The 24,259-nt window shown below is 37.7% G+C and overlaps 1 protein-coding gene across 5 annotated transcripts in view; it reads right to left on the bottom strand.

Moving 5' to 3' along the window:
* Nucleotides 1–3,426: 3,426 nt before the first annotated feature.
* SEMA6D (semaphorin 6D) overlaps nucleotides 3,427–24,259 on the bottom strand; it is an 82,316-nt gene continuing 61,483 nt past the window's right edge. For 2 of the 5 annotated variants that reach the window (XM_040342660.1, XM_040342659.1), the window contains exons 4-19: nucleotides 23,042–23,102; nucleotides 22,869–22,931; nucleotides 22,667–22,768; nucleotides 21,722–21,812; nucleotides 20,674–20,793; nucleotides 20,120–20,208; nucleotides 14,876–15,093; nucleotides 14,624–14,755; nucleotides 14,347–14,502; nucleotides 10,895–11,068; nucleotides 10,309–10,449; nucleotides 10,142–10,219; nucleotides 9,615–9,673; nucleotides 9,215–9,271; nucleotides 8,036–8,203; nucleotides 3,427–5,148 (exon numbers count right to left, since the gene is read on the bottom strand). In XM_040342660.1, the coding sequence (XP_040198594.1) occupies nucleotides 3,821–5,148; nucleotides 8,036–8,203; nucleotides 9,215–9,271; nucleotides 9,615–9,673; nucleotides 10,142–10,219; nucleotides 10,309–10,449; nucleotides 10,895–11,068; nucleotides 14,347–14,502; nucleotides 14,624–14,755; nucleotides 14,876–15,093; nucleotides 20,120–20,208; nucleotides 20,674–20,793; nucleotides 21,722–21,812; nucleotides 22,667–22,768; nucleotides 22,869–22,931; nucleotides 23,042–23,102 (3,037 nt within the window). In that variant the 3' untranslated portion in view covers nucleotides 3,427–3,820. The remainder of the gene's footprint in view (nucleotides 5,149–8,035; nucleotides 8,204–9,214; nucleotides 9,272–9,614; nucleotides 9,674–10,141; nucleotides 10,220–10,308; nucleotides 10,450–10,894; nucleotides 11,069–14,346; nucleotides 14,503–14,623; nucleotides 14,756–14,875; nucleotides 15,094–20,119; nucleotides 20,209–20,673; nucleotides 20,794–21,721; nucleotides 21,813–22,666; nucleotides 22,769–22,868; nucleotides 22,932–23,041; nucleotides 23,103–24,259) is intronic. The other 3 variants (XM_040342661.1, XM_040342662.1, XM_040342663.1) reach the window with 3 other exon arrangements.

Below are 24,259 nucleotides of genomic sequence, written 5' to 3' on the forward strand. Positions count from 1 at the left end.
ACCTCAGGCACATTTTCAGGCTTATTCGCTAAAGCAGTGCAAAGAGCACTGATAATGTGCAAAGTGCAGAAATCTAGAGCAACCAATTAGATTTCACGTTACAGTAGTCAGCCTGGATAAAAAGTCATTTTGATTGCTTCAGGTTACTGCATTTTGCGCTTTGCCTTATATAATAAACCCATTTATGTTAATGTTTCTAATAGACTGCACACTTGAATAGACAGCAAACATAAAAATGCCAGCTCTTGCATATAGATTTGTGACTCTTACCAGGTGATGTCTCATGAACCTATGTGTTTTAGGGCATGTTGGCAACCACTTAACAAAATGTTCAAGCTCTACCTACATGGGACAGCTGAGCGTCCCACCATCCACATAGGGTTCATTGAACAAACACTTGGCTGTTTTGCTGAGAACACTGCAAACCATCTATACAAGGGCATGTCTTATTCAGATGCTTTACATTGCGCTTAGCACAGCACAAGCCAGGTAGAACTAAGATGGTTTCTTAAAAGGCTGTCTACACGACCCATAACGTTTGGTGGCCACATCAATCTTAACAGGGAGAAATCTGAGCTGATATATGGCTAAGAACATCTTTTTAAAAATATAGACCATGTATTGAATTAATATTTTTACCACTTCTGCTATTTTAAAACAACTTGTGACATACATACACATAAAAAAAAATTGCTATCCAAGAAAAAGTACTACTTTAATAGAACTAGTAGTGCAGGTCACATCATATAACAATTGTGGAACTAAACTGGGATTTATAATAAAAATCAGCTTTATTCTCCTATTGTGTAAAATAAAAACGGAGCCCAATAACAACCCCCCCTCCAACTTGGCCAAACACTGCCTGGCCTCATCTGGAAAATGTCACCCCTCTGGGAGCTAAATTATGACAAACTTGCAAAAACTAAAATGTTCTTTATTATCAGTGTCAGAATAAAACTTTGCTTTGTAAGTTGTAACTAAAAGAAGTTTTGTAGCAAATGGAATGAATATACTGTGCCTTGAAAAAGTATTCACACCCCTTGCTATTTTTCATATTTTGTCAGGTTACAACCAAAAATATAAATTTATTTTATTGGGATTCTGTGCGATAGTCCAACACAAAGTGGCACATAATAAAGAAAATGATAAATGATTTTCAATTTTTCTTTTTACAAATAAATATGTGAAAAGTGTGGCATGCATTTGCATTCAGCCCCCTTTACTCTGATACCCTGAACTAAAATCTAGTAGAACCAATTGTCTTCAGAAGTCACCTAATTCGTAAATAGAGTCCGTCTGGGTGTAATTTAATCTCAGTATGTTCTGTGGAGCCCTCAGAGGTTTGTTAGAGGACCTTAGTGAACAAACAGCATCATAAAGGCCAAGGAACACACCAGGGTCAGGGATAAAGTTGTGGGGATGTTTAAAGCAGGGTTAGGTTATAAAAAAATATCCCAAGCGTTGAACATCTCATGGAGCGCTGTTCAATCCATCATCCAAAAATGGAAAGCGTATGGCACATCTGCAAACCTACCAAGACATGGTCGTCCACCTAAACTGACAGGCCGGGCAAGGAGAGTATTAATCAGAGAAGCAGCCAAGCCCATGGTAACTCTGGAGGAGCTGCAGAGATCCACAGCTCAGGTGGGGGAATCTGTCCTCAGGACAACTATTAGTCATGCACTCCACAAATCTGGCCTTAATGGAAAAGTGGTAATGTAGACAAAAACTCACCCAAGCTCTACTGCATGTTTGCAGAATGATGAGCTAAATAAACGATGCTCAGGCTTGTTGTGTCCTATAAACATCAAAATAGCAAGAAATGCCAGCAACTCGATTGCTTCTTCTAAATCTTTGTTGAGAAGTAACATCACTTTAGATGTCACACTGCTGTTAGTGCTCAATAAAGATTTAGAAGAAGCAATTGAGTTGCCGGCATTTCTTGCTATTTTGATCATTATGAAAGAGTGGCAAGAAGAAATCCACTGTTGAAAGAAAGCCATAAGAAGTCTAATTTTCAGTTTGCGAGAAGCAATGTGGGGGACACAGCAGACATGTGGAAGAAGGTGCTTTGTTCAGATGAGACCAAAATAAAGTTTTGGCCTAAAAGCAAAATGCTTTGTGTGGCAAAAAACGAACACTGCACATCACCCTGAACGCACCATCCCCACCACGAAACATGGTGGTGGTAGCATGTTGTAGAGATGCCTTTCCTCAGCAGGGACAGGGAAGCTGAATACAAATGCACGCCACACTTTTCTATTTGTAAAAAAAATGAAAAACATTTATCATTTTTCTTTCATTTCACAATTATGTATCACTTTGTGTTGGTCTATCACGTAAAATCAAAAAATACATTTATGTTTTTTGGTTGTAACATGACAAAAATGTAGAACATTTTAAAAAGGTATGAATATTTTTTCAAGGCACTGTATTTAGCCTGCCCATTGAAATGTTGACAACACACATTGATTTAAGAGGGCAAATAACTATAGGAGCATTGTGACACTATAGAAATCACTGATTTTATGTATTAAATATATAATCTTTAACAAAGGTCTTCAGAGTTTAAAGCCACTTCAAATCCAGGCCAGGGCAAGTCTTATGTAATCCTCATCGTGATCTGTTAACAATTCTTATATCTTTTAATGCTATATTACCTTTTTGTAACAAGCTGTCTACTTGTGGCTTTAAAACCAAAAGTAAGTGCAAATTATTTTACAGGGGCTCTTGCAATCTCTTCAGACCCAACATCTTATGTCCTGCTATATAACTAGTAGTTCAATTTAAGGAGGTCTGCATTTTCATTGATGGAAGTCAGGTGCAAAAAAGATTTGCCAGTACACTAGCCATTGTGAGTTTCCTTCAACACCAGCTTTAATCAATGGGATTCAATTCACCATGGCTAGGTACACCAAGCTACTAACTGATGCCAGGAGGAAACAAGCATGATTATACATAAATGTAGATTCTCCCCAGCATGTCCAGTGAATTACACATTTTTTTTTAATAGCAGCATAACAGTTCTAAGAAATCTTTACATTCTTGCACGAGGTACCTTGTTCAGCCAAGTCAATTATCTGGAAGGCAGGGGAGATACAGATGTTAACCTTCAGCTGTTCTCCCACTAGAATACTAGTGGGAAGAAATTAACTGTTTGTCCAGTTATGCTCATTGTAAACAATGGCACAGCATAGAAATTGCAATGAGAATCCTTACGTTCACATGTATGTGTGTATGAGAGACAAACACACACACACACACACACATACTAAACAGGTACACGTCAAGAGCATACAGAAATGCTACAGATGACCGATGATATGTATTGGACTTCATATAATAAAAGGTACATTAACTAAAAATGCAAACTTTAACTGAGACACTTTTTTGACTCTTGTGCAAGAGGCAAGGTGAATGCATACATATTAATATGTTCACATTTAATGGGATGACTACACACAGCGGCAGTTTGAAATGAAAGCCCGTTTTTTTTTTTTTTTGTTTCAAGTATATTTAAATTCTTAGTACTGTATCAGGTTTTTGTAATTGCAAGGTAGCCCCAACTGTGCTACATGTCCACTTACTGTATCTCCAAACAAAAGAAGCAAAATGACCAGCACTTTCCTCTGATTTGTTCATTACAAGCATAGTTTGCAGCTCCCATGTCTTGGCAAATCCTATTGTTACCAAACTAAAGACCATTTCTTTGGTCTGTCATGTGGGTACTGGTTCGACAAGCAAGCTTCTCTCTGCCTTAAAGTTTCTTTTACAACACAAAGTGTTATAACCATACACATATTAAACAAGATGATAGGTATCAGTAGCTATATTTATTTAGATGTCTAACTGTTGTAGTTTGTGGGGCAAATGAGGGTTTTGGTGGCACGTCAGGCTTTATTGAAGTTGTCCTCTTAATTCCCATACGAGGGAGAGTTCCATGTCCCGTATAGCTGCTTTGTCGTGATAAGGAAGTCTGTTGATGAACTATAACAGGTGTTCCTTGCATGTAGTCCATCCTTGGATTAGGACTTGGAGGCATATATCCGCCTCTATTAACACTAGGTTGTCTGGAAATCAAGACACCATTTGGTGAGTTCATAGTTTTGGGCATAGCTGATATTGAATGCCTCTGGGAAGAGTTTTTATGGTAACTTCTTTGTGATTCTAAAGATGACATTTGTCCATTTGGGGTAGAAGGCACATCCACCCGTTTTGTTGGGCTATTTCGTGGAAGAGTTGAAGAGGGGGAGTACAAGGATGCCTCCCTATTTGGAACTTTAGGTGGAATTTCAGACATATTTCCCATAGTGTCAAGCATCAGTGTCTGATGTGGCGTCTGGTGGGTATTCTGATGAGCTACTTGTATATCTGCCATCATAGCTTTGGGGTTCCCCGCAGATTCATTCAGATGTTTTAGAAAGTCGTTCAGCGTATTTCTGGAATCCACAGAACGTCGATGATCTCTTTTACTTGGCTGTTTAACCAAAGAATGCTCAAGGTTATGAAGCTTTTTGTCCGATTTGTGTGCATTGGAATTAGAAAAAGAAGTATTGTAATCATGGGTGGCATTTGGAAGAACAACTGCACTTGGGATTTGTCCGTGAGCAAGAGGAGAGTGAGGGGGAGGGCTTGAAGGAAAAAACTGTGGACTTTTAAGAGGGGTTTCTTTACGTGAAATATTTAAATTATTTTGAACTTTTTCCCACTGGTTTTTGATGGGCTGTAAGCTCTTTTGCTGAAGCACTGGTGTTGATTCAGGCGTCGGAAGTGCAGCTAGTTCAGGTGGCTGTCCTTGAACATCCATCATGATGACCTTGGTTTCACCACTGTGTGGAAGTTCCTTTCTACTAGTAAGTATATTAGTATAATGTTTAGGCGAATCAATACTTTGTTGGTATTCCTTAACAGGGCTGTCAAACAAACCATTAAGTTTGGCAAAGCTTCCACTGGAGTCAGTACATGATTGGGCAGACTCAGCATCCTTATGTATTTTTCTGTTTTTTCGTGCAAACATTTCCCGGTGGCAGTAGACAATAACTCCAGCAATGAAAGCTCCAAGAACAAATGCGGCCAGGACACAAGTGATCAGCACATTCATATGCACCATTTGATTTGATTCTCCCGAGTGTACTTCCCACCTTACACCTGTAAAAATAAACAAATGCCAATTTTCAAGACATATCTTTGCAACTCACAATAAGTCAGGGGTCTTCAAAATAGTGACAACTCATTAAATGTGTTTATCTAAAAAGGATCATTTGCATTCTGTTCACAGTCTCCCTTCTATTAAACCTTGTGTCAGTCAGGATGGAAAACAACTTGGAGAGGATAAATGATGAACGTAAAATTAAAATTAGGTGACAGCTACAACATACATATGGGCAATTACAGCTTGTGATAAATATAGGGTGTTTACTGCAATATAGTATAGGAGGGAGTTTAATGTTTGCTTGGTTGGAATTCCTATGTAATTAGTTTGTATTCCATGGCAGAACACAAAATAAGGCAAAATATGCAAAGATATTTCAAGAAATTCTATAATTTTACGTTACAAATTGTGCTTGGACAGAGCCTTTCCACGGCAAATTTCTGGGCAATTTGGATTGTAATTTGTTCTACTTTGCTGCGTTAGGAAACCTGTGCTCAGAGCCATGTTTATTTATGCTAATAAGATTTTTACAGCTGTGATACGATTACACAGAGTCAAGGTCAGAAAAAGCACCGCACAATCACATAATATTCTGATGGAAGTCAGAAGGTAAAAATAAATGTGTTCTTTCTTTGAGGCGCTTAACAAAAAATGTTACAACATGCAAATAATATGGAAATGTACCCACATTCATGTTTTTTTGTGTCCACTTATACTGTATATTTATTATAGAAATTAATATTGGTCAAGTCTATTTTTCACAGAACTCACCTGAGGCCAGGACTCCAGTGCATTCCTGGAAATTTAGAGGAAGTCCAAGATGCCAATTTAAGCATTTGGACTTGTGCACCTCAAGTTACCAAAGAAGACCTTCTCTAGGTGACTGGGAGTGGTTACTCAATATGTAACAGCTGCCTGGAAAAGGTATTCAGTGGTAACCTGTGTAGGCAAAAACTGCTGTTTAAATTCTAGACTCTGTTTCCCAGAACTGCTAATTGTGTGGAATTGTATAAAATATTGTGTCGGTTCACACAATAATCCCATACACTTGCAGGTATAATATGCAACCGGATTATCTGCTATGCTGTTTATATAACATCAATAAGAATTTGGCAAGACCATTAGTAATACTATATTGAAGATTAACTAACTTGTTCGAAGAAAAAAAACAGTATTAGCGCACCAGTAAAAATAAACCTGAGAAATATTTGAGAAACATATCTTGGATTTATACATTATACACAAGAGTAATTTATAAGCAGCTACATAACCATACATTAATACAATATGCTTTAAACAGCTGGCTTAGAAGGGAACGTTGATGTTAATTGCTTGTCACTATCAGAAAGGTAAGTCAGCAACCACAGACATACAAGAAGTTAAACTGCTCATACAAAGAAAAATTGAAGATAAATCCTCCAAAAACGTTAAACCCAGCTGGTTAGAACAGCTCCTACCTGAGTGCAATACTTCATGTTGCTATTATAATGTTTAGGCAAAGAATTAGTACTAGAACCAGAGAGAAAGCTGGATTATGTTAGTGGGAAGGCCTTTGAACATTTAGCAAGAAATGCTCCGGGTTATCAAGATTTGTTGGCAGTGTAGAAAGGAAAAACAAAACGTGCACACATAAATTACAACTGAAGAATGAACTCATTAAAAAGTAAACAAAGGAAAAAAAAAACAGACAACGCAAAAAGTTCATAATTTAAAAGACAGAAAACTTAAGCAAGGCACTGAAAATAATTAAGTGAAGTATGAAAGCAATGCATATCTAAACTAGACTTATTTTGTGTTGAGTATTTATAAGTGGGAAATCCCACACTCAATGTTTTTTTTTTTTTTAACCAATTAAAATTTTCCCTTTGACTTAACCTCATGTGCACCTCAAATAGCTTAAATTATGGGTGGCTAGTCAAATGTAATGCACCAATAATTGCAAGAAAGGTTATATTTTAAAATGGCTAGACAATTGGTTCATATCAGCCTGTGGCTTGAGAATTGCTTCATTAAAGGGATGTCAACCATTAAAAGTATTAGGTTCCCATAATCAGCACTGTATTAAATTTGAAAAAGACATCCTTGCTGCCTTTTGAAACAAGAATATTTGAGGAACTGTGCAAGGAACTTCATTACAGAGTTAGTTCGGAAACTATTTTAAATTGAGTAAGTCTCTTCCAGTTACTGGACTGTTTTTTAAGCTGTTAATGTAAGTTCTAAATCGATAAACTTCACATATTGGGACAGTTTTTTGGTACAATGACTTGGCCATCTGTAGGTCCCTTTGATTATGTAAAAAATAAAATGCCACAATGACGGAAGAGTGAAAGCTCCTAAATATCAATGTGGGCTAATTGTGAAGTTTTAGAAAATCATCATCTATTTTAAAGAAGAATCCTTTAGCTATGGTACATATAATTCACAATGCCATAAACTCAATAGCCGTGTGATGTTACTTGGTAAAACAAAATAGCAAATAATAATAATAATAATAATAATAATAATAATAATAATAATAATAATGAAATGTAATAAAACAAAATACCAAAAAAATAATGACATGTAATAATAAGAAACACACACAAAAAAAAATCAAATGCATTGTAAAATGCATTCAACATAAAAGAAAAATAAAGATACACTGCCATTTCTGAGTGTAGACCTACCATACAATCCTTACAGCAATTACATTCATCACTGTACAGTGTCCATGTTTTAAACATATAATAAGATGGCATCATGACCAACCCATCTAAAGTGATATTTTTAGGTTGTTATAAAAGCCAGTAAAGCAAATAGAATACGGTCACGTACATAGATAAATGTAATCTGTAGGCGGGCAAGTCTCCACTCAGTCTTCAACATTCCCCTTGAAGGCCTTACCATTTGGGACACCTGTTAATGTATCAGTATAATCAGATGAGTTTGGGTCATCTTCTTGGACAAATTTCCGAGCGCCAGTCATTCTGGGTTTCCAGGAACCAATCACTTTAGGGAGAATGACTGGACTACTTGTCATTGTGGTTACAGAAGTGGTAGGAACATCAATGTCTGTAGTAGCAAACAAATGTTTATTAAATTATATTCTGAAACATACCTCTAAATATCGATCTATTTGAATGTTACCTTACATAAGGAATAAATGGGTTTTCCACTTTCAGCAAAAAAGCAGACTATGTGGAAGATCTGTTAAGGTAATAGTAACCTACATCAACTGCAGTAAAATGGTTTAGGGTAGGGGGGAGTCTGCCTACCATCTATCATTTGATTGGACACTGTTGTAGGTAAGCTGTAACATATGAAGACAGCCAGAGGTTTTGGCTTAGAAGAAGGAAGACACATCTACTGTAGAATTCTGAGACAGAAATTAACCATTGTTCCTTGTATCAATGAGAACTAAACCACTATAAATGCTCTACCGGCCCCAGAGTAACACTGACCAATTGGGGTCGTATGGCTCCCACCATTAGCCATTAGCTAGTTTCCCTTCTTCCTAAAAGTGGAAACTACACATTATTGGAGTATTCTTTAACATAAACATTGAAACTTTGACATATACTCTTGGACTTTAACCGGTTACATTTTACATAACTAGAACATGACATAACGCAGAGTAATACAACATTTTAGTAAAAGTACAGTCAAGTATAAAGATGTAGTATGAATAATGTGACCATCATCTATAACCAATAGATGAAAAACACATTCTGACAAATGTATGAAGAGCCATAAGGAAAGCTGGCTGGCTGGCTTTCATGCTGTGGAAATGTCACATACTAATTAGACTTTTAATAAAAAATTTGACGCATCCATCAATAACGGGCAACTGGGTAACATGCGACCACACATAGGTGAATTAATTATCTTTAAAAAAAAAAAATACAAACGAAAAAAGGACAGATATCCATCCTTGCAATTAGTGAGTGCATGAAGTTGAAGCACAAAAATGAGGCCAACTGCAAAAGGAAGAGAGGAAGGGTAGGGTAGGGTCGGGCATAAGAGCAGAAAATGCTGAACCAAAAGAAAAGGCAGTTAATTTTAGATAAAATTAATAAAACTAACCAGATGTTGGATCGCCAAATATTTTGTAATCTGGTGTAGTTGTAGTAGACAATTTTTCTAAAATTAAAGGAACAGGTCATCAGTAAAACAAAATTAAAGGAAACAAAAATGTTACATAAGTTCGAAAAAAAAAAAAAAAAAAAAAGCAAAAAAAAAAAATGTATTTTCAATTTATTTTTTGGTATGTCCTTAAGCAGTTGCACATAGCCCAAAAATAATATACAAAGGAAAAAAAACACATTTCACATCGTGTTTTCATCAACTGCAAGACAGCTAAGCCCATGAAAAAAATAAGTTAAGATTGAAAGGTGGTATGCGCAATATGAGTGCACTCTGTATTCTTCTCTACAAAGCTCAAATTAAAATACTCTAATGAGATTAGTAAAGACCCGGTTCTTACCATGGCAGTCTCCAAGCTGTGCCGTGTTACCATGTTCCACATCCTGCTCATAACCAAAACTGTGTAATGAAAAAAAACACACAATAAATTTACTGCAAAATACTACTAGAGCAAGAAAAGCTCTGTTTTACACGTATAACGAATAGAATACATCTGAACAGCAAGTTCTAACAAGACAAAATGTATTGTGTATACATAGAAAGCCAATTTATGCTTGTTTGTACAGGAGAATTGTTCCGTGATAATTAATAGGATTCTCCAGAGAAGCAATACTTCACCTCCCAACTGGATTCAAAGCAGATATTACAATTCTCGAAAGGATTAATGTTTTCTGTCTCCTAAGTATTACTTTGGAAATACCAAATAAAATACACAGTAATTTCTGTCACTAAACAAAAATTATTTTATTCTAACTGAAGTCATACTGGTAGAAAGAAGAAACGCATAATCCTAATAAAACCATTTAGAACCTCTAGTAAACTGAAATCTATCAGCACATTTAGCAATTAGAGGGCGATTACACTTACAACATGCCAGGTTTGACTCTGCCACAGGTTTCATGGTTTAGCCAACCGCAATAAGGATCTCTTGAACTGATGCAAGACCTGTAGATTAACAAGAAAGCATTTGTCAGGCACATCTATGCTTTATTTTTAACAACTAGCAACCGCTCAAATACAATAACCATACGTACTTTTTGCATGAGCCATATCGATCACAGCGGCTTAGAGGCAGACGAACAATGCATCCTGAAAAAGCTACAAATAAGGAGTGGTGGTCTTTATCCATTTGCAGAGACACGACCCTTCGGTCTTCTTCATTGCCTCCATAACATCTGTAGAAGTAATATAGATAGGAATGAAATTATTGAAACCATTCATTTTATATACACAAGGATACAAGCTAAGTTCAAATGTGCATGTGAAAAAAACTAAAACTAATAATTTGACCTTGTGTGTGAAAACTTAAAGCCCTAAACTTGTCTCCCACTCTCCCATGAACATGAAAGAAAGAGACTGGTTGCTGTGGATAGCAACAACTGTACATTGTTGGTATGCCATGTTCTGTAAGTCATAGCAACTAATCATAAATCATTTTTTGATGATCTAATGAGTACTTACAATTTCAGCTTATTTTCTTTACTATTCCAGGTTTATGTTTAATAAGCATTTTTACGTTAAAAGCACAATTTTCCTATTGCCAAGAGAAGTGTGCATTTGTATAGGAGAGCGACTTGCAAGTGAAATCAATACATTTGTTTTGTACAAGGTAATGCTTACTTTGCACGGTTGTAAGCATCAATTTCTTCCAGTAATACACTGTCATTCAGAGAAAATGGATTAGTCTTGGCTAAGATCTTTAGAACAATCCCAGCTTCTGAGCCCACAAATATAACTGTGTAGTTAAGGTAGGGGCCAGCGAGATGGTCAACTGCAACAGCTGTCAATCTGTACCTGAAATAAACAGACGAGAATAATGATATCACATTTTTCAAACTTTTGTGACAAATTATGTTAATACAGGGGATTTTCATGACTCGTGATTACAGTATGTATGTGCTAACATACATAGGAAATTTTGGTTGTGGCCTGTTCCCATGAACATTACCAGTGGGCTATCTGTATATCTGATAGTTTAAAGGGAGTCAGTGTTTTTCCCATTCATGGTGAAATAACACTTCAGTTTAGTACATAAACCCAACTATTTCTGCTAATTAGCTTCTCCAAGATCTAGCGCCACCCTGTTTGATCCCTAGAGCTCTGTGAACTACCCAGATTTAGCCGTTCACTAGGTCTGTGAGCTCCCTTCTGACCAGGCTAATTGGGTTTTGGGGAAGGCAGGTAATGAACACTGAGAGAGCTTGGCTGTGAGGAAAACCTGTTCTTTTGCCCTAAATATGCAAAGTACAGGTTCTCTTTAAGTGCCACAGAAACGGCTCCTTTGACTTTTTTCTTTAAGCACTATAATGCAGCGTTAAGAGCGTTGTTTTAGAAGAAGTAGGAAAATGTTCTCTACCCATCTTTGCTTTCAATCTTCCAGAATATGCACATTTTAAATGACTTGCTGTTGTTAGATGCATACACGACCTAGGTCTAAAAATGTACAAACAAAAAATCCCAACTAGTCAAGTTATATGATAACTATGCAGGGATATGGGCTTTGTGCATGCACATATACAGTCATAAAGTCACTCTTGTATAATTATCTTTAGCCAGGGGCTGATAGCAACCTTTTCAGAAGTAATAAGGATTGTTTTTCTTTTTCTGAGCAACATTTTGTTGAAATACAATAAGTTATTTGAACATTTTTTTTTTTTAAATGACAGAAATATAATTAACTTTGACCCAGCTTTGCCAGATGTGCTTAGACTGAAAGCCAGGGGCCTGTGAAATGTCAGTGGTGTGGTTCACAAACTTGTTGATTAGAGACACTGGGCTTTAACCACTTCATGTCCATGCTATAGTCGAAAAATGGCTACAGCATGGACTTACTTTGCCAGGAAGGTGTACATGAAGGGCCCCCTCATGATTGCCCTGCCCGCATGCCACCAGCGGTGTGCGGGAGGTGAACTCTGATCGCAGAGTGCTTCAGACTCAGCTGATCACAGATCGGGGTAAGGGGCCAATCACAGCGGCCCTTTACCACGTGATCAGCACATCAGCCAATGACAGCTGATCACAGGATGTAAACACAAGCTGAGCACTGGCTTCTGTTAAAGGAACATCAGCACTGATAATCAGGACCCAACAGTGCCCACTAGTGCTGCCAATAAGTGCCCATCAGTTCCTCATCATCAGTGTCACCTATCAGTGCTGCCCATCAGTGTCGCCTATCAGTGCCCATAAGTGCCATCTATCAAAGCCACCATCAGTGCCTATATTGTATCTCTTTAAACATGCTATAAAGTACAGAAAAATAACTGCTGATGTGCCAGAAATACAGTGTGCTTCTACTGTCCTCTTTAATACGACCAAGCTCTGAATTCCTAAGCACGTGGTGTCAGGCCTAAAAAAATTACTATTTTAAAAACAATGCAAAGGCCAATGGAGTCCTTTGGGATATCAATATTACAGTCCTGTACTTAAGAACATGGGGCCAGATTCACAGAAGAGATACGACGGCGTTTCTCTCAGAGTATCTATGCGACTGATTCATAGAATCAGTTACGCATAGATAGCCCTTAGATCCGACAGGTGTAATTGTCTTACACCGTCGGATCTTAGGATGCAGTACCTCGGCGGGTGGAGTTTGCGTCGTATTCCAGCGTATTCCAGCGTCGGGTATGCAAATGAGCTTTTACGCGATCCACAACGGTTTTTCGCGTTCGTTACGTCGTTGCTAGTCTAGTTTCCCGTCGCAAAGTTAGTCGTCGTTTTACCTGCCCTAACTTTACACAGCCCATGTTAAAGTATGGCCGTCGTTCCCGCGTCAAATTTCACATTTTTTTTCTTGCGTAAGACGCCCGGGAATACGAAAGTACGCTACACACGTCGCCGTTCGAAAAAATTACGTCACTTCACGCAAAGCACGGCGGGAATTTAAAAATGGAGCATGCGCAGTAGGTCCGGCGCGGGAGCGCGCCTAATTTAAAGGCACACGCCCCTTTGAATTACACGGGCTTACGCCCAAGCAAGTGCTTGGTGAATCAGGCACTTGCAATGAAAATGCGGCGGTGTAACGTATATACGATACGTTACGCCGCCGCGATTCTACGTGAATCTGGCCCATGGTCTCTAAACCTAAATATCACATAGAAAAACTATTATCACCACCTAGGTAAAGTCATGCAATATAAAAGGTTACAGTTACAGTATTAGTAACTAAATTTAAATTAAAAAAAATCACAATAGAAGAAGTAAAAAGCACCCTTCACCTTACACCATTAAAAAAGACAATAAACATCACCCTAGGTTCAGACCATACAGTGCACTGCTATGGCTAGCAGCCAAATTAATTCAAAGACTTTTAACAATCTACACAACCCCCAATTATATTAAACCACCAACAGGTTCACATAAAGGGTTCAAATATTGGGAAGTCCAAAGTTTACAGCATTCAAATATTTAGCCTTTACGATGCCACCTATATAACCGCAAAAAAACAACCTAAAAATAAGAGCACACCACACCCCCTCCTTAACCACTCTTAAATTCCTCCAAGTTCAACAGTGCTTCAGCAGACATTTAAAGGGCAGTCTCAAATGAGAGATGATCGCCCCTGCAGTTTGGAGCCAGGCTGCCACTATGGTCTACACTTAAAAAAAAAGAGCCCCACATATTAGCTTGTATTGCTTTAGTGTTAGTGCTTTTATAAAGCTTCATACACACAGGCAGGATGTCGGGAGACATTTACCAGTACAAAAAATACCGTCTGACATTCTGCCAGTGCCTATGACGGTCTGGCTGGCTTCTGTTGGACATGCATGCTGGAAAACCAGCAGCTGACTCCCGATCAGCGCTCTCAGCCAATGGCAGGGAACTCTGATCGGAGTGTTTTGGTAACTAATATATAGGGATACATTACATTTCAGTGCATTGAAAAGCTCCATCTAAACATTGATTTGCTTGAGTAATGCATATTGTCTGTAAGGGAAAAGTCTGTAGTAAGTTAAACAATGGGATTTTTGATAAATAAGCTAAAGCCATTGTCAGATTCTGGTCATCGTTCATGCTCTTCAGTATTTAAAAACATTGCATGCTATCCAGAATGAAGTTGGTGTTGGATATCATACCTGACACGGGTTTTTGTGAACCAAGGCTCTTCGCTGATAGAAGGGACTGCAGAGTCCATCAAGGGATGGGACTTGATAAAAGCCAGAGTTTCATCTGGAAATTCAGTAGAAGACCTATAACCTTCAGCAAAGCCATGTCTTGCACAGCAACCAGGCCTAAAACAAAGAGAAAATACGGCCTCAATAAAACTTTCACCACAATTCATCATGACTTTAAAAGCCAATGCTTCATTAATTCACTAAATGGAACACGCCTGTATTAAAGCAATCCCCATACCTTGGTTTTGGTACTTTGTCTTCAGGTACAGCTGTCCAAACAGAGTCTGGAGTCTTTTGTTCTTTAAATCTTGCTCTGAAAGCCTTCTCAATGTCATCCATCGTAAAAGCGCAAACCGCGGAACCTGGTATACTAAACAGCAGAAAAAGAGAGAAAATAATCTTTTTGGTGTTCACAATGGAATAGAAGCTATTGTAAAGCCGAGACGAAAGTGAAGGTTTCCATTTGATGTCAGATTATTCCTCTCTTTACCTATTAAGCTGTGTAGTAAACACTCCAACAACAGTGGGAATTCCATTGATTTCTATTATGTCAGTTATAGACTGCAGAACATCAAAGTAGAAGAAAGAATCCCCTGGAACAGAGCAGTTGAGCCTTGCCTTTACAAATGATGTCCAGTGTTTCTCCAGGACTCTCTGTGATCCCCCTAGGTCGTTTTTACATATGCGGGCTACACGGGAATGTACAGCCTGTGAAAAATGAATAAAGCATTGATTGTTAGGAAATAGAAGTGCCCATCATTAAGAAAAACCTGCCAAAAGGATCCTGAATATGATTTTTACTTTAAGCATGCAAAGAGATCATGTGGGTTGTTGCTCTAACAGCAACCTCTTACTACAGTGAATCCACTGGACCTGCTTCTAAAAACTGGATTCTCTACAAAAGTAGAAAGCCTTCCATAGCCACTATTAAGGCATTCATCCATTAATCTCTTACTCTCTGAGAAATAAAGATATGATCGAATTGGTCACTATGGGCAAGTTCCCCATTTCTGTGGAAAATGGTCAAAATCCATACCAAAAACATATGTGCATGCATGAGTTTAAAGAATATCTATGGTCAAAATGGAATATATTTATTTCCACATTGCTCTTCAATGATTTCTAGCTTACTCTGAATGATGAAGTTTTAAATAATTTTATGACGTTCCCCACACGTTTATCTCCTTGAATTCTGTGAAAATAGTCACAATGCCCTGTGAATAGGCACTACTGTGTCATACATTTCACAGAGCCTGCCTTCTGAACTACAAGGTTTTTAGACAATGAATTTCAGGAGGCATAGTTGGGACAGAAATCACTGCTTGTAAGAAACAAGGGGTACCATGGGATATATAGTGCTTAGAAATGGAAAGTAAACAGCAGAAAAGACACTGCAAAGCATGCAGGGAACCCAGAAAGTTGTGGAAAGGGATGGCCAGCAGACAGGCACAACCACATGAAAGGAGATTTTTCAGGTAAGATTATATTGGATTGTCAATAATAACAATTGTTTGTATTGTTATTACAATGCTGAGGTTATAAAACAAAAAAAAGTGTATGCTGTGACCAAAGATTTCCTTTAAAAATGCTTGGAAGCCCACTTTTATGGTAGTTGAGCTTGGTTGAAAGTGGCTAAATGACAACAACAATTACTTTAAAAAAAAGGATGAATCCCTGGGGATAGACACTTTACTTAGCCCCTACTTGATACAGGGGGGGGTCCACTAGGTATGGTTGTGTATTCACTTTACAGCGCTGACTTGGCTGTTCTCACATGACAGGGCCATTACCCACTATCCCACCATGTTTTGGGATGTGGGAGCCATAGACCCACCAGGACCCTGGCAGCTATACATTTTTTGTCCTGTAAAACGCTAAAGAGAGAGGCAGTTGCACCATCTAGGTTTCCTAATGTGAACCTGATAGGTTGAATATATATATATATATATATATATATATATATATATATATATATAGTTACTTTCCTTTCTTTTTTTTTGGTTTCCTTTCATTATGTTAGTGGCCCTTGATCTAGTATTGAGCAGCCAGGCCCTCCGATTTGGCTGTGGGGCTCTCCTCATACACCACAGTTGGAGGTTCCACTCATGCCTGCAAATAGTCCTGGTAAGGCTTGATGTACAGGGTGGCTTTTTTCACTCTTGCCTGCGTACTAGTTGATTTATATTTCATGCCTCCTATTACAATAATTACCTTTGTACACTTACACTAAATTTCAGGAATGCTTTTCAGCCTTGCAACTCTTCTAATACTGCCTATAGTCATTGTTATTGCTTGTTATATGTTGACTGTAATTTGTTTGTACTTTTCATATATATTGCAAGGGCTTTTTCCCTGCTGAGCTGTGGTACATATTGTGTATTTTTTCTGAAAAATCATAATAAAAACTGATTATACAAAAAAATAGCACTCTACAAACACATGCTCCTGAAACTGTAGTATGGGGCTCTCCTTGTATTTTTTTCTTTCAATAGTTTTTAATGAATTTTTTTCAGAGAAAATAGAGTCATTGATACATTCTTTTACACAGTAGAACAATAAATCCACAGTCAGGCCTCGTACACACGACCGGTTTCCTCGGCAGAATCCATCAAGAAACTTGGTGGGAGAGATTTTTTGCCGAGGAAACCGGTCGTGTGTACGTTTTTCATCTAGGAAAAATGGTAGCAAGTTCTCTATTTCCTCGACAGGAGTCTGATTTGGCTCGTCGAGTTCCTGGTTGGGCTGGTTTCTGACGAGAAACTCGAGCATGTGTATGCTAAGAAACCCGCGCTTGCTCAGATTAAAGTATGAGACGGGAGTAAAAGTAGCATTTGTAATGGAGATAACACATTTTTAAAGCTGTAACAGACTGAAAAGTGCAAATCGTCTCTTACCAAAACCAAACTTTTATTTAACACGCAAACACATAAGATTAGCAAAAGCAGTCCCAAGAGTTGTGCAAGTGGAATCGAACTTCCCCTGCCGTTGCATGTGTTGTACATCACCGCGTTTGAGAACGAGGAGATTTTGTCTTGACAGTGTGTACGCAAAGCAAGCTTGTCGAGTTCCTCGACAAGCCTAACACGGAACTCGACGAGGAAAACGATGTGTTTCGCCCGACAAGTTACTCGGTCGTGTGTATGAGGCCTAATATAACATAAAAGAGAACGAGTTTCAAATATATATAACTGGCGGGGATGTGTCCTTTTAATGTCTGCTACCCACCTAACCAGGTAATATTTTGGCAAAGATGGTAGTAAGAATAGTAGTAAGAATAAAGAGAAAGAGAAAAAGAAAGGAAGAAAAGGATAGGAAAGAAAGAAGAAGTATAAAAAGAAGAATAAGATGTCTTTTCGAAATGTTCTACCAAAATTGTTTCATCCAATTCCTACGAGGATGTCAAGGGTATGTGCATGTTTTCCTGAACCATGATCCAAGATATTTTCCTTGTACTTTTTATGCAGTTATAGGTCCAAGAAGAATGAAAATCCTCTTTTGCGGCTAGACTTTTTCATGAACCTCGTGAAGTGAATGCTATTTGAATAAGTCTTTTACTGCCAAAACAACAGATAATAAAGACATATAAAAGCCCTTCTCTTCCCAGTTTATAGAAGCTTGCACTTGTTGGGTTTAAGCAGGAGCTCTAGTTTATCTGAATTAGTTACTAAAAGAAAGCAGACCGTATTTAACTGCAGTTTGATGTGCATTTTAATGCACCATTGAGCACAGCCCATAACATTCACACAGATCCCCCCACCTTTTGTGAAGTCTTTAATTAACCATGCGTAAATGGTTAAATAATTTACAGTGGAATGTCTATAATGCAGCCAAAGTATCATAAACTGCATTTGTGTGATTTAAATATTTAACATTTGGGAGGCACAATGGAACCTCTGTTGAAATATAAACATATTTATACATTTAATCCATGCCAAAAACAAAGTGGTGTCCTAATCAGAGTTGCACAACATCCTGCCAGCCATTTTGCTCTTGGAAAATCCATGTATTCTCTGTAATATTATTTCCTTTACTCTGTTAAGACTAAGCAAACTGTAATACACCTGGGCCATACAATGTACATTAGTCTTTTTAGGTCAGGTAAAGTCCAGCTTTGAAGATTAATTAGAGAAAAGATTGAAGCAAATATCATTTTAACAGAAACTGTGGTTAAGAAGCAGATGAAAATGAACAGCTCCAGGCTGATGGATAATTTCATAATAGCAGGGAGATGTATCAAGTGCTGGCTTGTTGTAAGAAGCAGGCTAGATTTTTAGTATTTGCAAACGGAAAGGCAGCATAACCTCGAAACACAGAAATTCTTTTTTGCTCAACTGTGACTCATAAAGTTGAATGTGCATGAATGTGTGTCAAAGGCTAGATACCATTTTGTATTACAACTTTATACAGTCTGTTCATTCATTTATGCTCTATGGCTATTTCCACTCTATTCTGTCACTATATTTGACCATAGACATTTATGATATAGCCAGAACAACATTACGACCCATTATGACCCACAACAACCCCAAACTACTGTAATGCAAGGATCGGGGGGGATCTGATACAAGGGTAAGGAAAAAAAGACCATTACATGTATAACTACATGAATCTATCTTTATTTTAGTCTTCTGTAATCCCCCACACAACAAGACTGAAAACAGAATAGTTAGCCAATCAGCTGCAATCAACAATATTGCCCTCCCAACTTGTGATGATCCCATTAGTATACTGCCATCTTCATTGTCCAGTAATAGGCTATGTTTCTCAGCCTTTTTTCAGTCAAGGCAGTCAATCTTGAGTCACCCTATTCTAAAATGTAAAGAAACTGATAGTTTTACACACATGTGAGCCACCGAACAATAGAGAGGATTTATTCCTTCACCTTTGCAAACCAGTGCTGACTACTATTCTAGCCTCTCTTCTCCCTCCCTCTGAAAATGTGACCCCAGTACTGACATACAGGGGCAGTGGATATATAACAAGGATGCTGTGCAGGCGCTAAACATTCTCCATTTCAACCATCATTGGTTTATAGGATGCCAGTGCCTGGTCCACATTGTGCCCAAGGTTGTAATGCTGCACAATAAAAATATGTGGCTTTGTGTACCAAAATCTATTTACTGGCTTGTTGATCCATTTTTGGGCAATTTTTAGGCTTTTTGTCAAGGCACCCCGATTGAAAAAGGCCGGGCTACAGCATGCTCAGATCAAGCTTTGTTGGTAATTGCAGTGTTTCCTTCAGAGAGGTCTAGGACCTATATTGCTCTATTAATTGAAAAGACATGAAGTAAATGGGTGCTGCAACAACTGCCAGGTCCAAACTGGTACCATAGGCAAAAGTATCTCTCTCCAGAATGCCAAGAAGCATTGAAATAGTGTCCAAGTCTTTATTCAGTGATCACATCCTGACATAGCGGTCCTGTGTTGCCCCAAAACATTGCACTTTACCACGGTTATATGATCACTAAATAAACGCTTTTACATTATTTCAAATGATTCTTGGTGTGCTTGCAATATATAGTATAGATGAATAAGACTGGCACAAAAGAATTTCAACTACTCTGCAGGAAAAAAGACAGTTAAAATACAGTATGCGTATATAAACTATGGGTTTAGTGGTCTGCCTGAAGTTTGCTTTTAAAATGTACAGAAATATAATAATATAAAAAAATACAGTATGAGATTCCCTTGACACAATTTCAAATCACTGGAACACCCCCAATTCAATGCTTACCTTGCCCAAATTGTTATGCTCCACAGCAATCTCTCGAAAGAAGAAGTAAATGTAACTTCCGTACTCTATCGCGTGCAGAAAATGCGGCTCTGGAAAGGCAGGGAGACAAATTTATGTATATTATCCAAACTACTTAAGAAAAGGCAAAATGCAGCTCTAATTCAAAAAGTTAACATAAGATTACATATTCCTGACCGGAGGTAGAAATATAGGTGGATTCCAGCTTAATTGATTTTGCAGCCTTTAATGCTGTCTAATGGAGTGTAAAAGGGCCTCAAAGGATTTACATTACAGCTTTTTTTTTTTTTTAAACAGTGGAATCAATCATGAACTATTTTGGAAACGAGGAAAAATATGCATTTAGAGTAAGGGCCTTGATGTATCAGCATGTAACATTTAGTTTCATCATACAGCTGTGTCATGCCTAAAAGGATCCAAGGTAGTTAATATGCATCGTATTTCTCAGAAATACTATTAAACTGAGTCACGCTTCATTCCCATATCAAGTAGGTGTCTGATCTCTATGTCATTAATAACTGCCAGGTCTTGAGTACCTTTTAGCCACTTGGAGTCATATTTAATTGTCCTCAGAGCAAATCCATCCCCCATGCTCCGATAGATCACGGCGTCACTGGCTTGGAAGTCTGCCATGGTAGCCGAGTATAACTTCCCATCTAAAAGAAAAAGGGAGAGCAAAACTCCTGGTGAGATGAGCCGCTTGAAAATAAAGCACTGTAGTGAACAACAATTAATTATCTTCAGTAAATGAATTACATAAAGTACGTTCCTAAACCATCTACAAAGCTTGAACCTGGATTGTATACAGAGAAGAAATACTTTGTTCAGTAAAAAAAAAACTCCAAAAACATTAAAGCATTGTTACATAAATCATGCATACAAAAAAATACAAAAGTTAGGCTTGTAACAAAAAAGGTTTAGCAAGGTAAGGTTTAAGTACGGTAATTTAATGTTTACATATACTTAATAACATGGTACAGCATTGGCTACCCATAGGAGTAAAAAACCTCCCTCCTGACTTTCTCAAGCCAATTCCTTGAATTCCCATGAAATCCAGATTCCATCTCTGTTCTATAAATATAAATGACTTTAATGAACAAAGAAACGTTCATTAAAGGATATTTGCACCTTTTTGATATTAAAATTCTGCTGCTACTTCTCTCCTTGCATCTAGCAGATTGCTACAAACGTATACTGACATTCATATATGCACAGTGACAGACTTTGATTTACAAGGAAGGACAGCGATAGGCTAACAACCTAAAATAATTTAAACGTGAAACTAAGCCAGATCAGTGAATTAAAAGCTGTGCCCACTTTGAAGAGTTCAGTCCATTTCCAAGCAAATGCAAGGCCAGAGTTTACCGGAAACTTTGCTAGCTAGCAGATTATTCAAGCCAGATTAATATTCTGACTACTGAATGCACTATTATATATTATAATCATTACTTTCACAAGGCTATATTTAATTCAGTAAAGTATAATTTACAATAAAACTCCTCTAAAATTATGATATCCATTTGAAAAACTGTAACAGCTTACACAAGCACATCTGTCATAAATAAGAAAGCCAAAAATTCTTACCAGCAAAAAGAGCCACATTGGTTTGTCTAGCGTCAAAAGGGCACCTTGCCAAGCCACTAATTTCTTCCCCATCATATTCTAAAGTACTTAACTGCAAAAGTTAAGCAACAAAACATAGCAGTGAGCCCATGAAGAAATACAATTTACATTACATGTTAAAATAAAATAAAAAAAGACATATTATATTCAGGCTACATACACATTGGTGGCTGCCACTGAGAATCTGAGATTTTTGCTGGCAAAGCTACGCGCTGCATGCAAAATCTATGGCCGGCATGGCTGCTGTTCATTCGAATAGAGCCTCTGACTAACCCTGTATGATGACAGTGTGCATTCAGGGCAGTGTTCCTGGCCACACTACAGCTAAATCGGCAGGTTTGTATGTGTTTAGTCATCTCTGAACACAGCAAACTCTCTGTACCAGGCACCCATGTTAATGGGGATTAACTGAAACATGCTATATTTTATTGTACTGCTTTATCCATTTATTATAAATGCACTGCCTCTTTATTTTATACACAAGGACATTTCATTTGTCATACATAGAATACACCTATCTTTATTGTGGTAAAATGATATGTAATGATTACAGGTCTACACAGTGGATAAGAATAGATTCTAGACACAATAATGCCCAAACTATCCCTAGTAGTCAGCACCACTCTCCCCATGTCATCATACCATAAGGCCTATCCTACCATAATATATTTTTTTTTAGTAAACCCAAAAATAACCATGCAGTTCACATCTATACTACAGGAGGTGGAAGTACTAAGTAGATAGTTGGGCTCCTGTCTCCTTGTAAACAACACATAGGTCCATTCTAAGAATTCCCAGTAAGTAGTTTTACCTCCATTGGCCCAAAATAATAAATCTGCACTCTGCTGAACCCATAAAGTGTAATGTGTATTGGGGGAACATGAAAGATGAAGAATAATCCCTTACCCTGTAGTATCTGCACATGGGATTGTAGGCGTTTGTACCACAGACAAAGATCATCTCGTCATTTCTTGGAACAAAAACCTTGATGTAGTTATGGCATTCATCCTGAATCACAAATACATGAAACGTTAGAAGTCTTAAGCTTCCTCTCTCTATCAACGTCATCTTTTGATGTCTAGCCTTCAATAGGTTAGTCTGGAAATACCTTGTGTTTGCCTTTCATTGCACAATTCTTTCGGTCTGCTTGACCCGATCTCCACGTCAACTTCTGAAGAAGCAAAACAAGCATATAGAAATGTAAATGAAATTGTCTCCTCTCCTTCGCTTTTAAAAAGTCAAAACCCATTTTAATGACCCTCCTATAACAGGCTCACTTACTCTGCTTGGTGTAATTTCAGTCTTGTGCACTTCATTTAAATTTACGGCATAAACTTGATCTCTGTGGAAGATATAAAAAACAGCACACTTTAGGAAATGGAGAGCCGGCCAGAGATTTATCCATGCATAGCATGACAAGTGTGTTTTTAAGGCCCTTGACAGACAATGCATATGTTCTGCCTTCCAGACATATTTCTTTGTCTGAGTGAAGGGGGTTACTGCTGGGTTACATTTTCAATGTTTAAAAAGAGTATCGCTTTCATTGTCTTTTGCTTGTGATAGAGCAATCTAGCCTTCTAGCTCCATATGTTTTTAAAAGTGGGCCAGTCGTTGTCTTAGTGAGCTCTTGTTGAACAAACATCTATCTGCAGAGACTCTTTAATCATAGTTCTTATGCAGGTCTTTCCAACAAAAGGGATCATCAGGTTTTACCCAAGAGACAATCAGGCTTGGCTATAGTATTTCACCATAATATTTATGAGAAAACAGAAATATTCTGTCTAATGTGTTTCAGAAATATTTGACAGTTAAAAAAAAGAAAAAAAAATACAATTAGCATTAAATATTCACAATGAACCTCATTTATGGAAACTGTAGAAAAGGAAATCAATTACAACCAATCATGCATAAACTGCATTGTTTTTAGTCTACTATTGTCATGTATCTAGTGGTATGGTATAAAAGTGAATGAGGTCTTGTATTTTTAAACTTTAAGGCTGACCATGCACAGTGAATTTCTTTTTTGTGACAGGAAAGAAATTTAAGCTATTCCCCCATCAACACAGAAAGTGCTAATGTGGGAATCCCTCCTACTAGGCCAAGGTCTTCTCGGGGGGAACCATTATTATTGCCAGCGGCTTTATGAGCCACTAGAGATAAATTGCAAGAGAATCGGGCAGGCTGGTTGTACCCAAGTTGGGTACATTTAGCCTGCACATTAAAGGTTTAAATCTCGGCCGGCTAATGCGAGATTCTAACTGTGTATGGCCAGCCTTAATGTTCATAAATACTGTTGAATTTATGAAAACAGTAACGGCACACAATATATTGAGGGTATGAAGAGACAAGAACAAAGAAGTGCTAATACATAGTCAGTTATAACAGGGAAATCATGTGTAGTGCACAAATGAATATTGCCAATGAACATCTGACATACAAGGGTCTCTGTACAACCAGTATTCTAGAATCTACCCTGTGATGACCAGGTCTAATATAATC

The sequence above is a fragment of the Rana temporaria genome, chromosome 3 (genome assembly GCF_905171775.1).
Source record: "Rana temporaria chromosome 3, aRanTem1.1, whole genome shotgun sequence".
In the NCBI taxonomy this organism is placed as follows: Eukaryota; Metazoa; Chordata; class Amphibia; order Anura; family Ranidae; genus Rana; species Rana temporaria.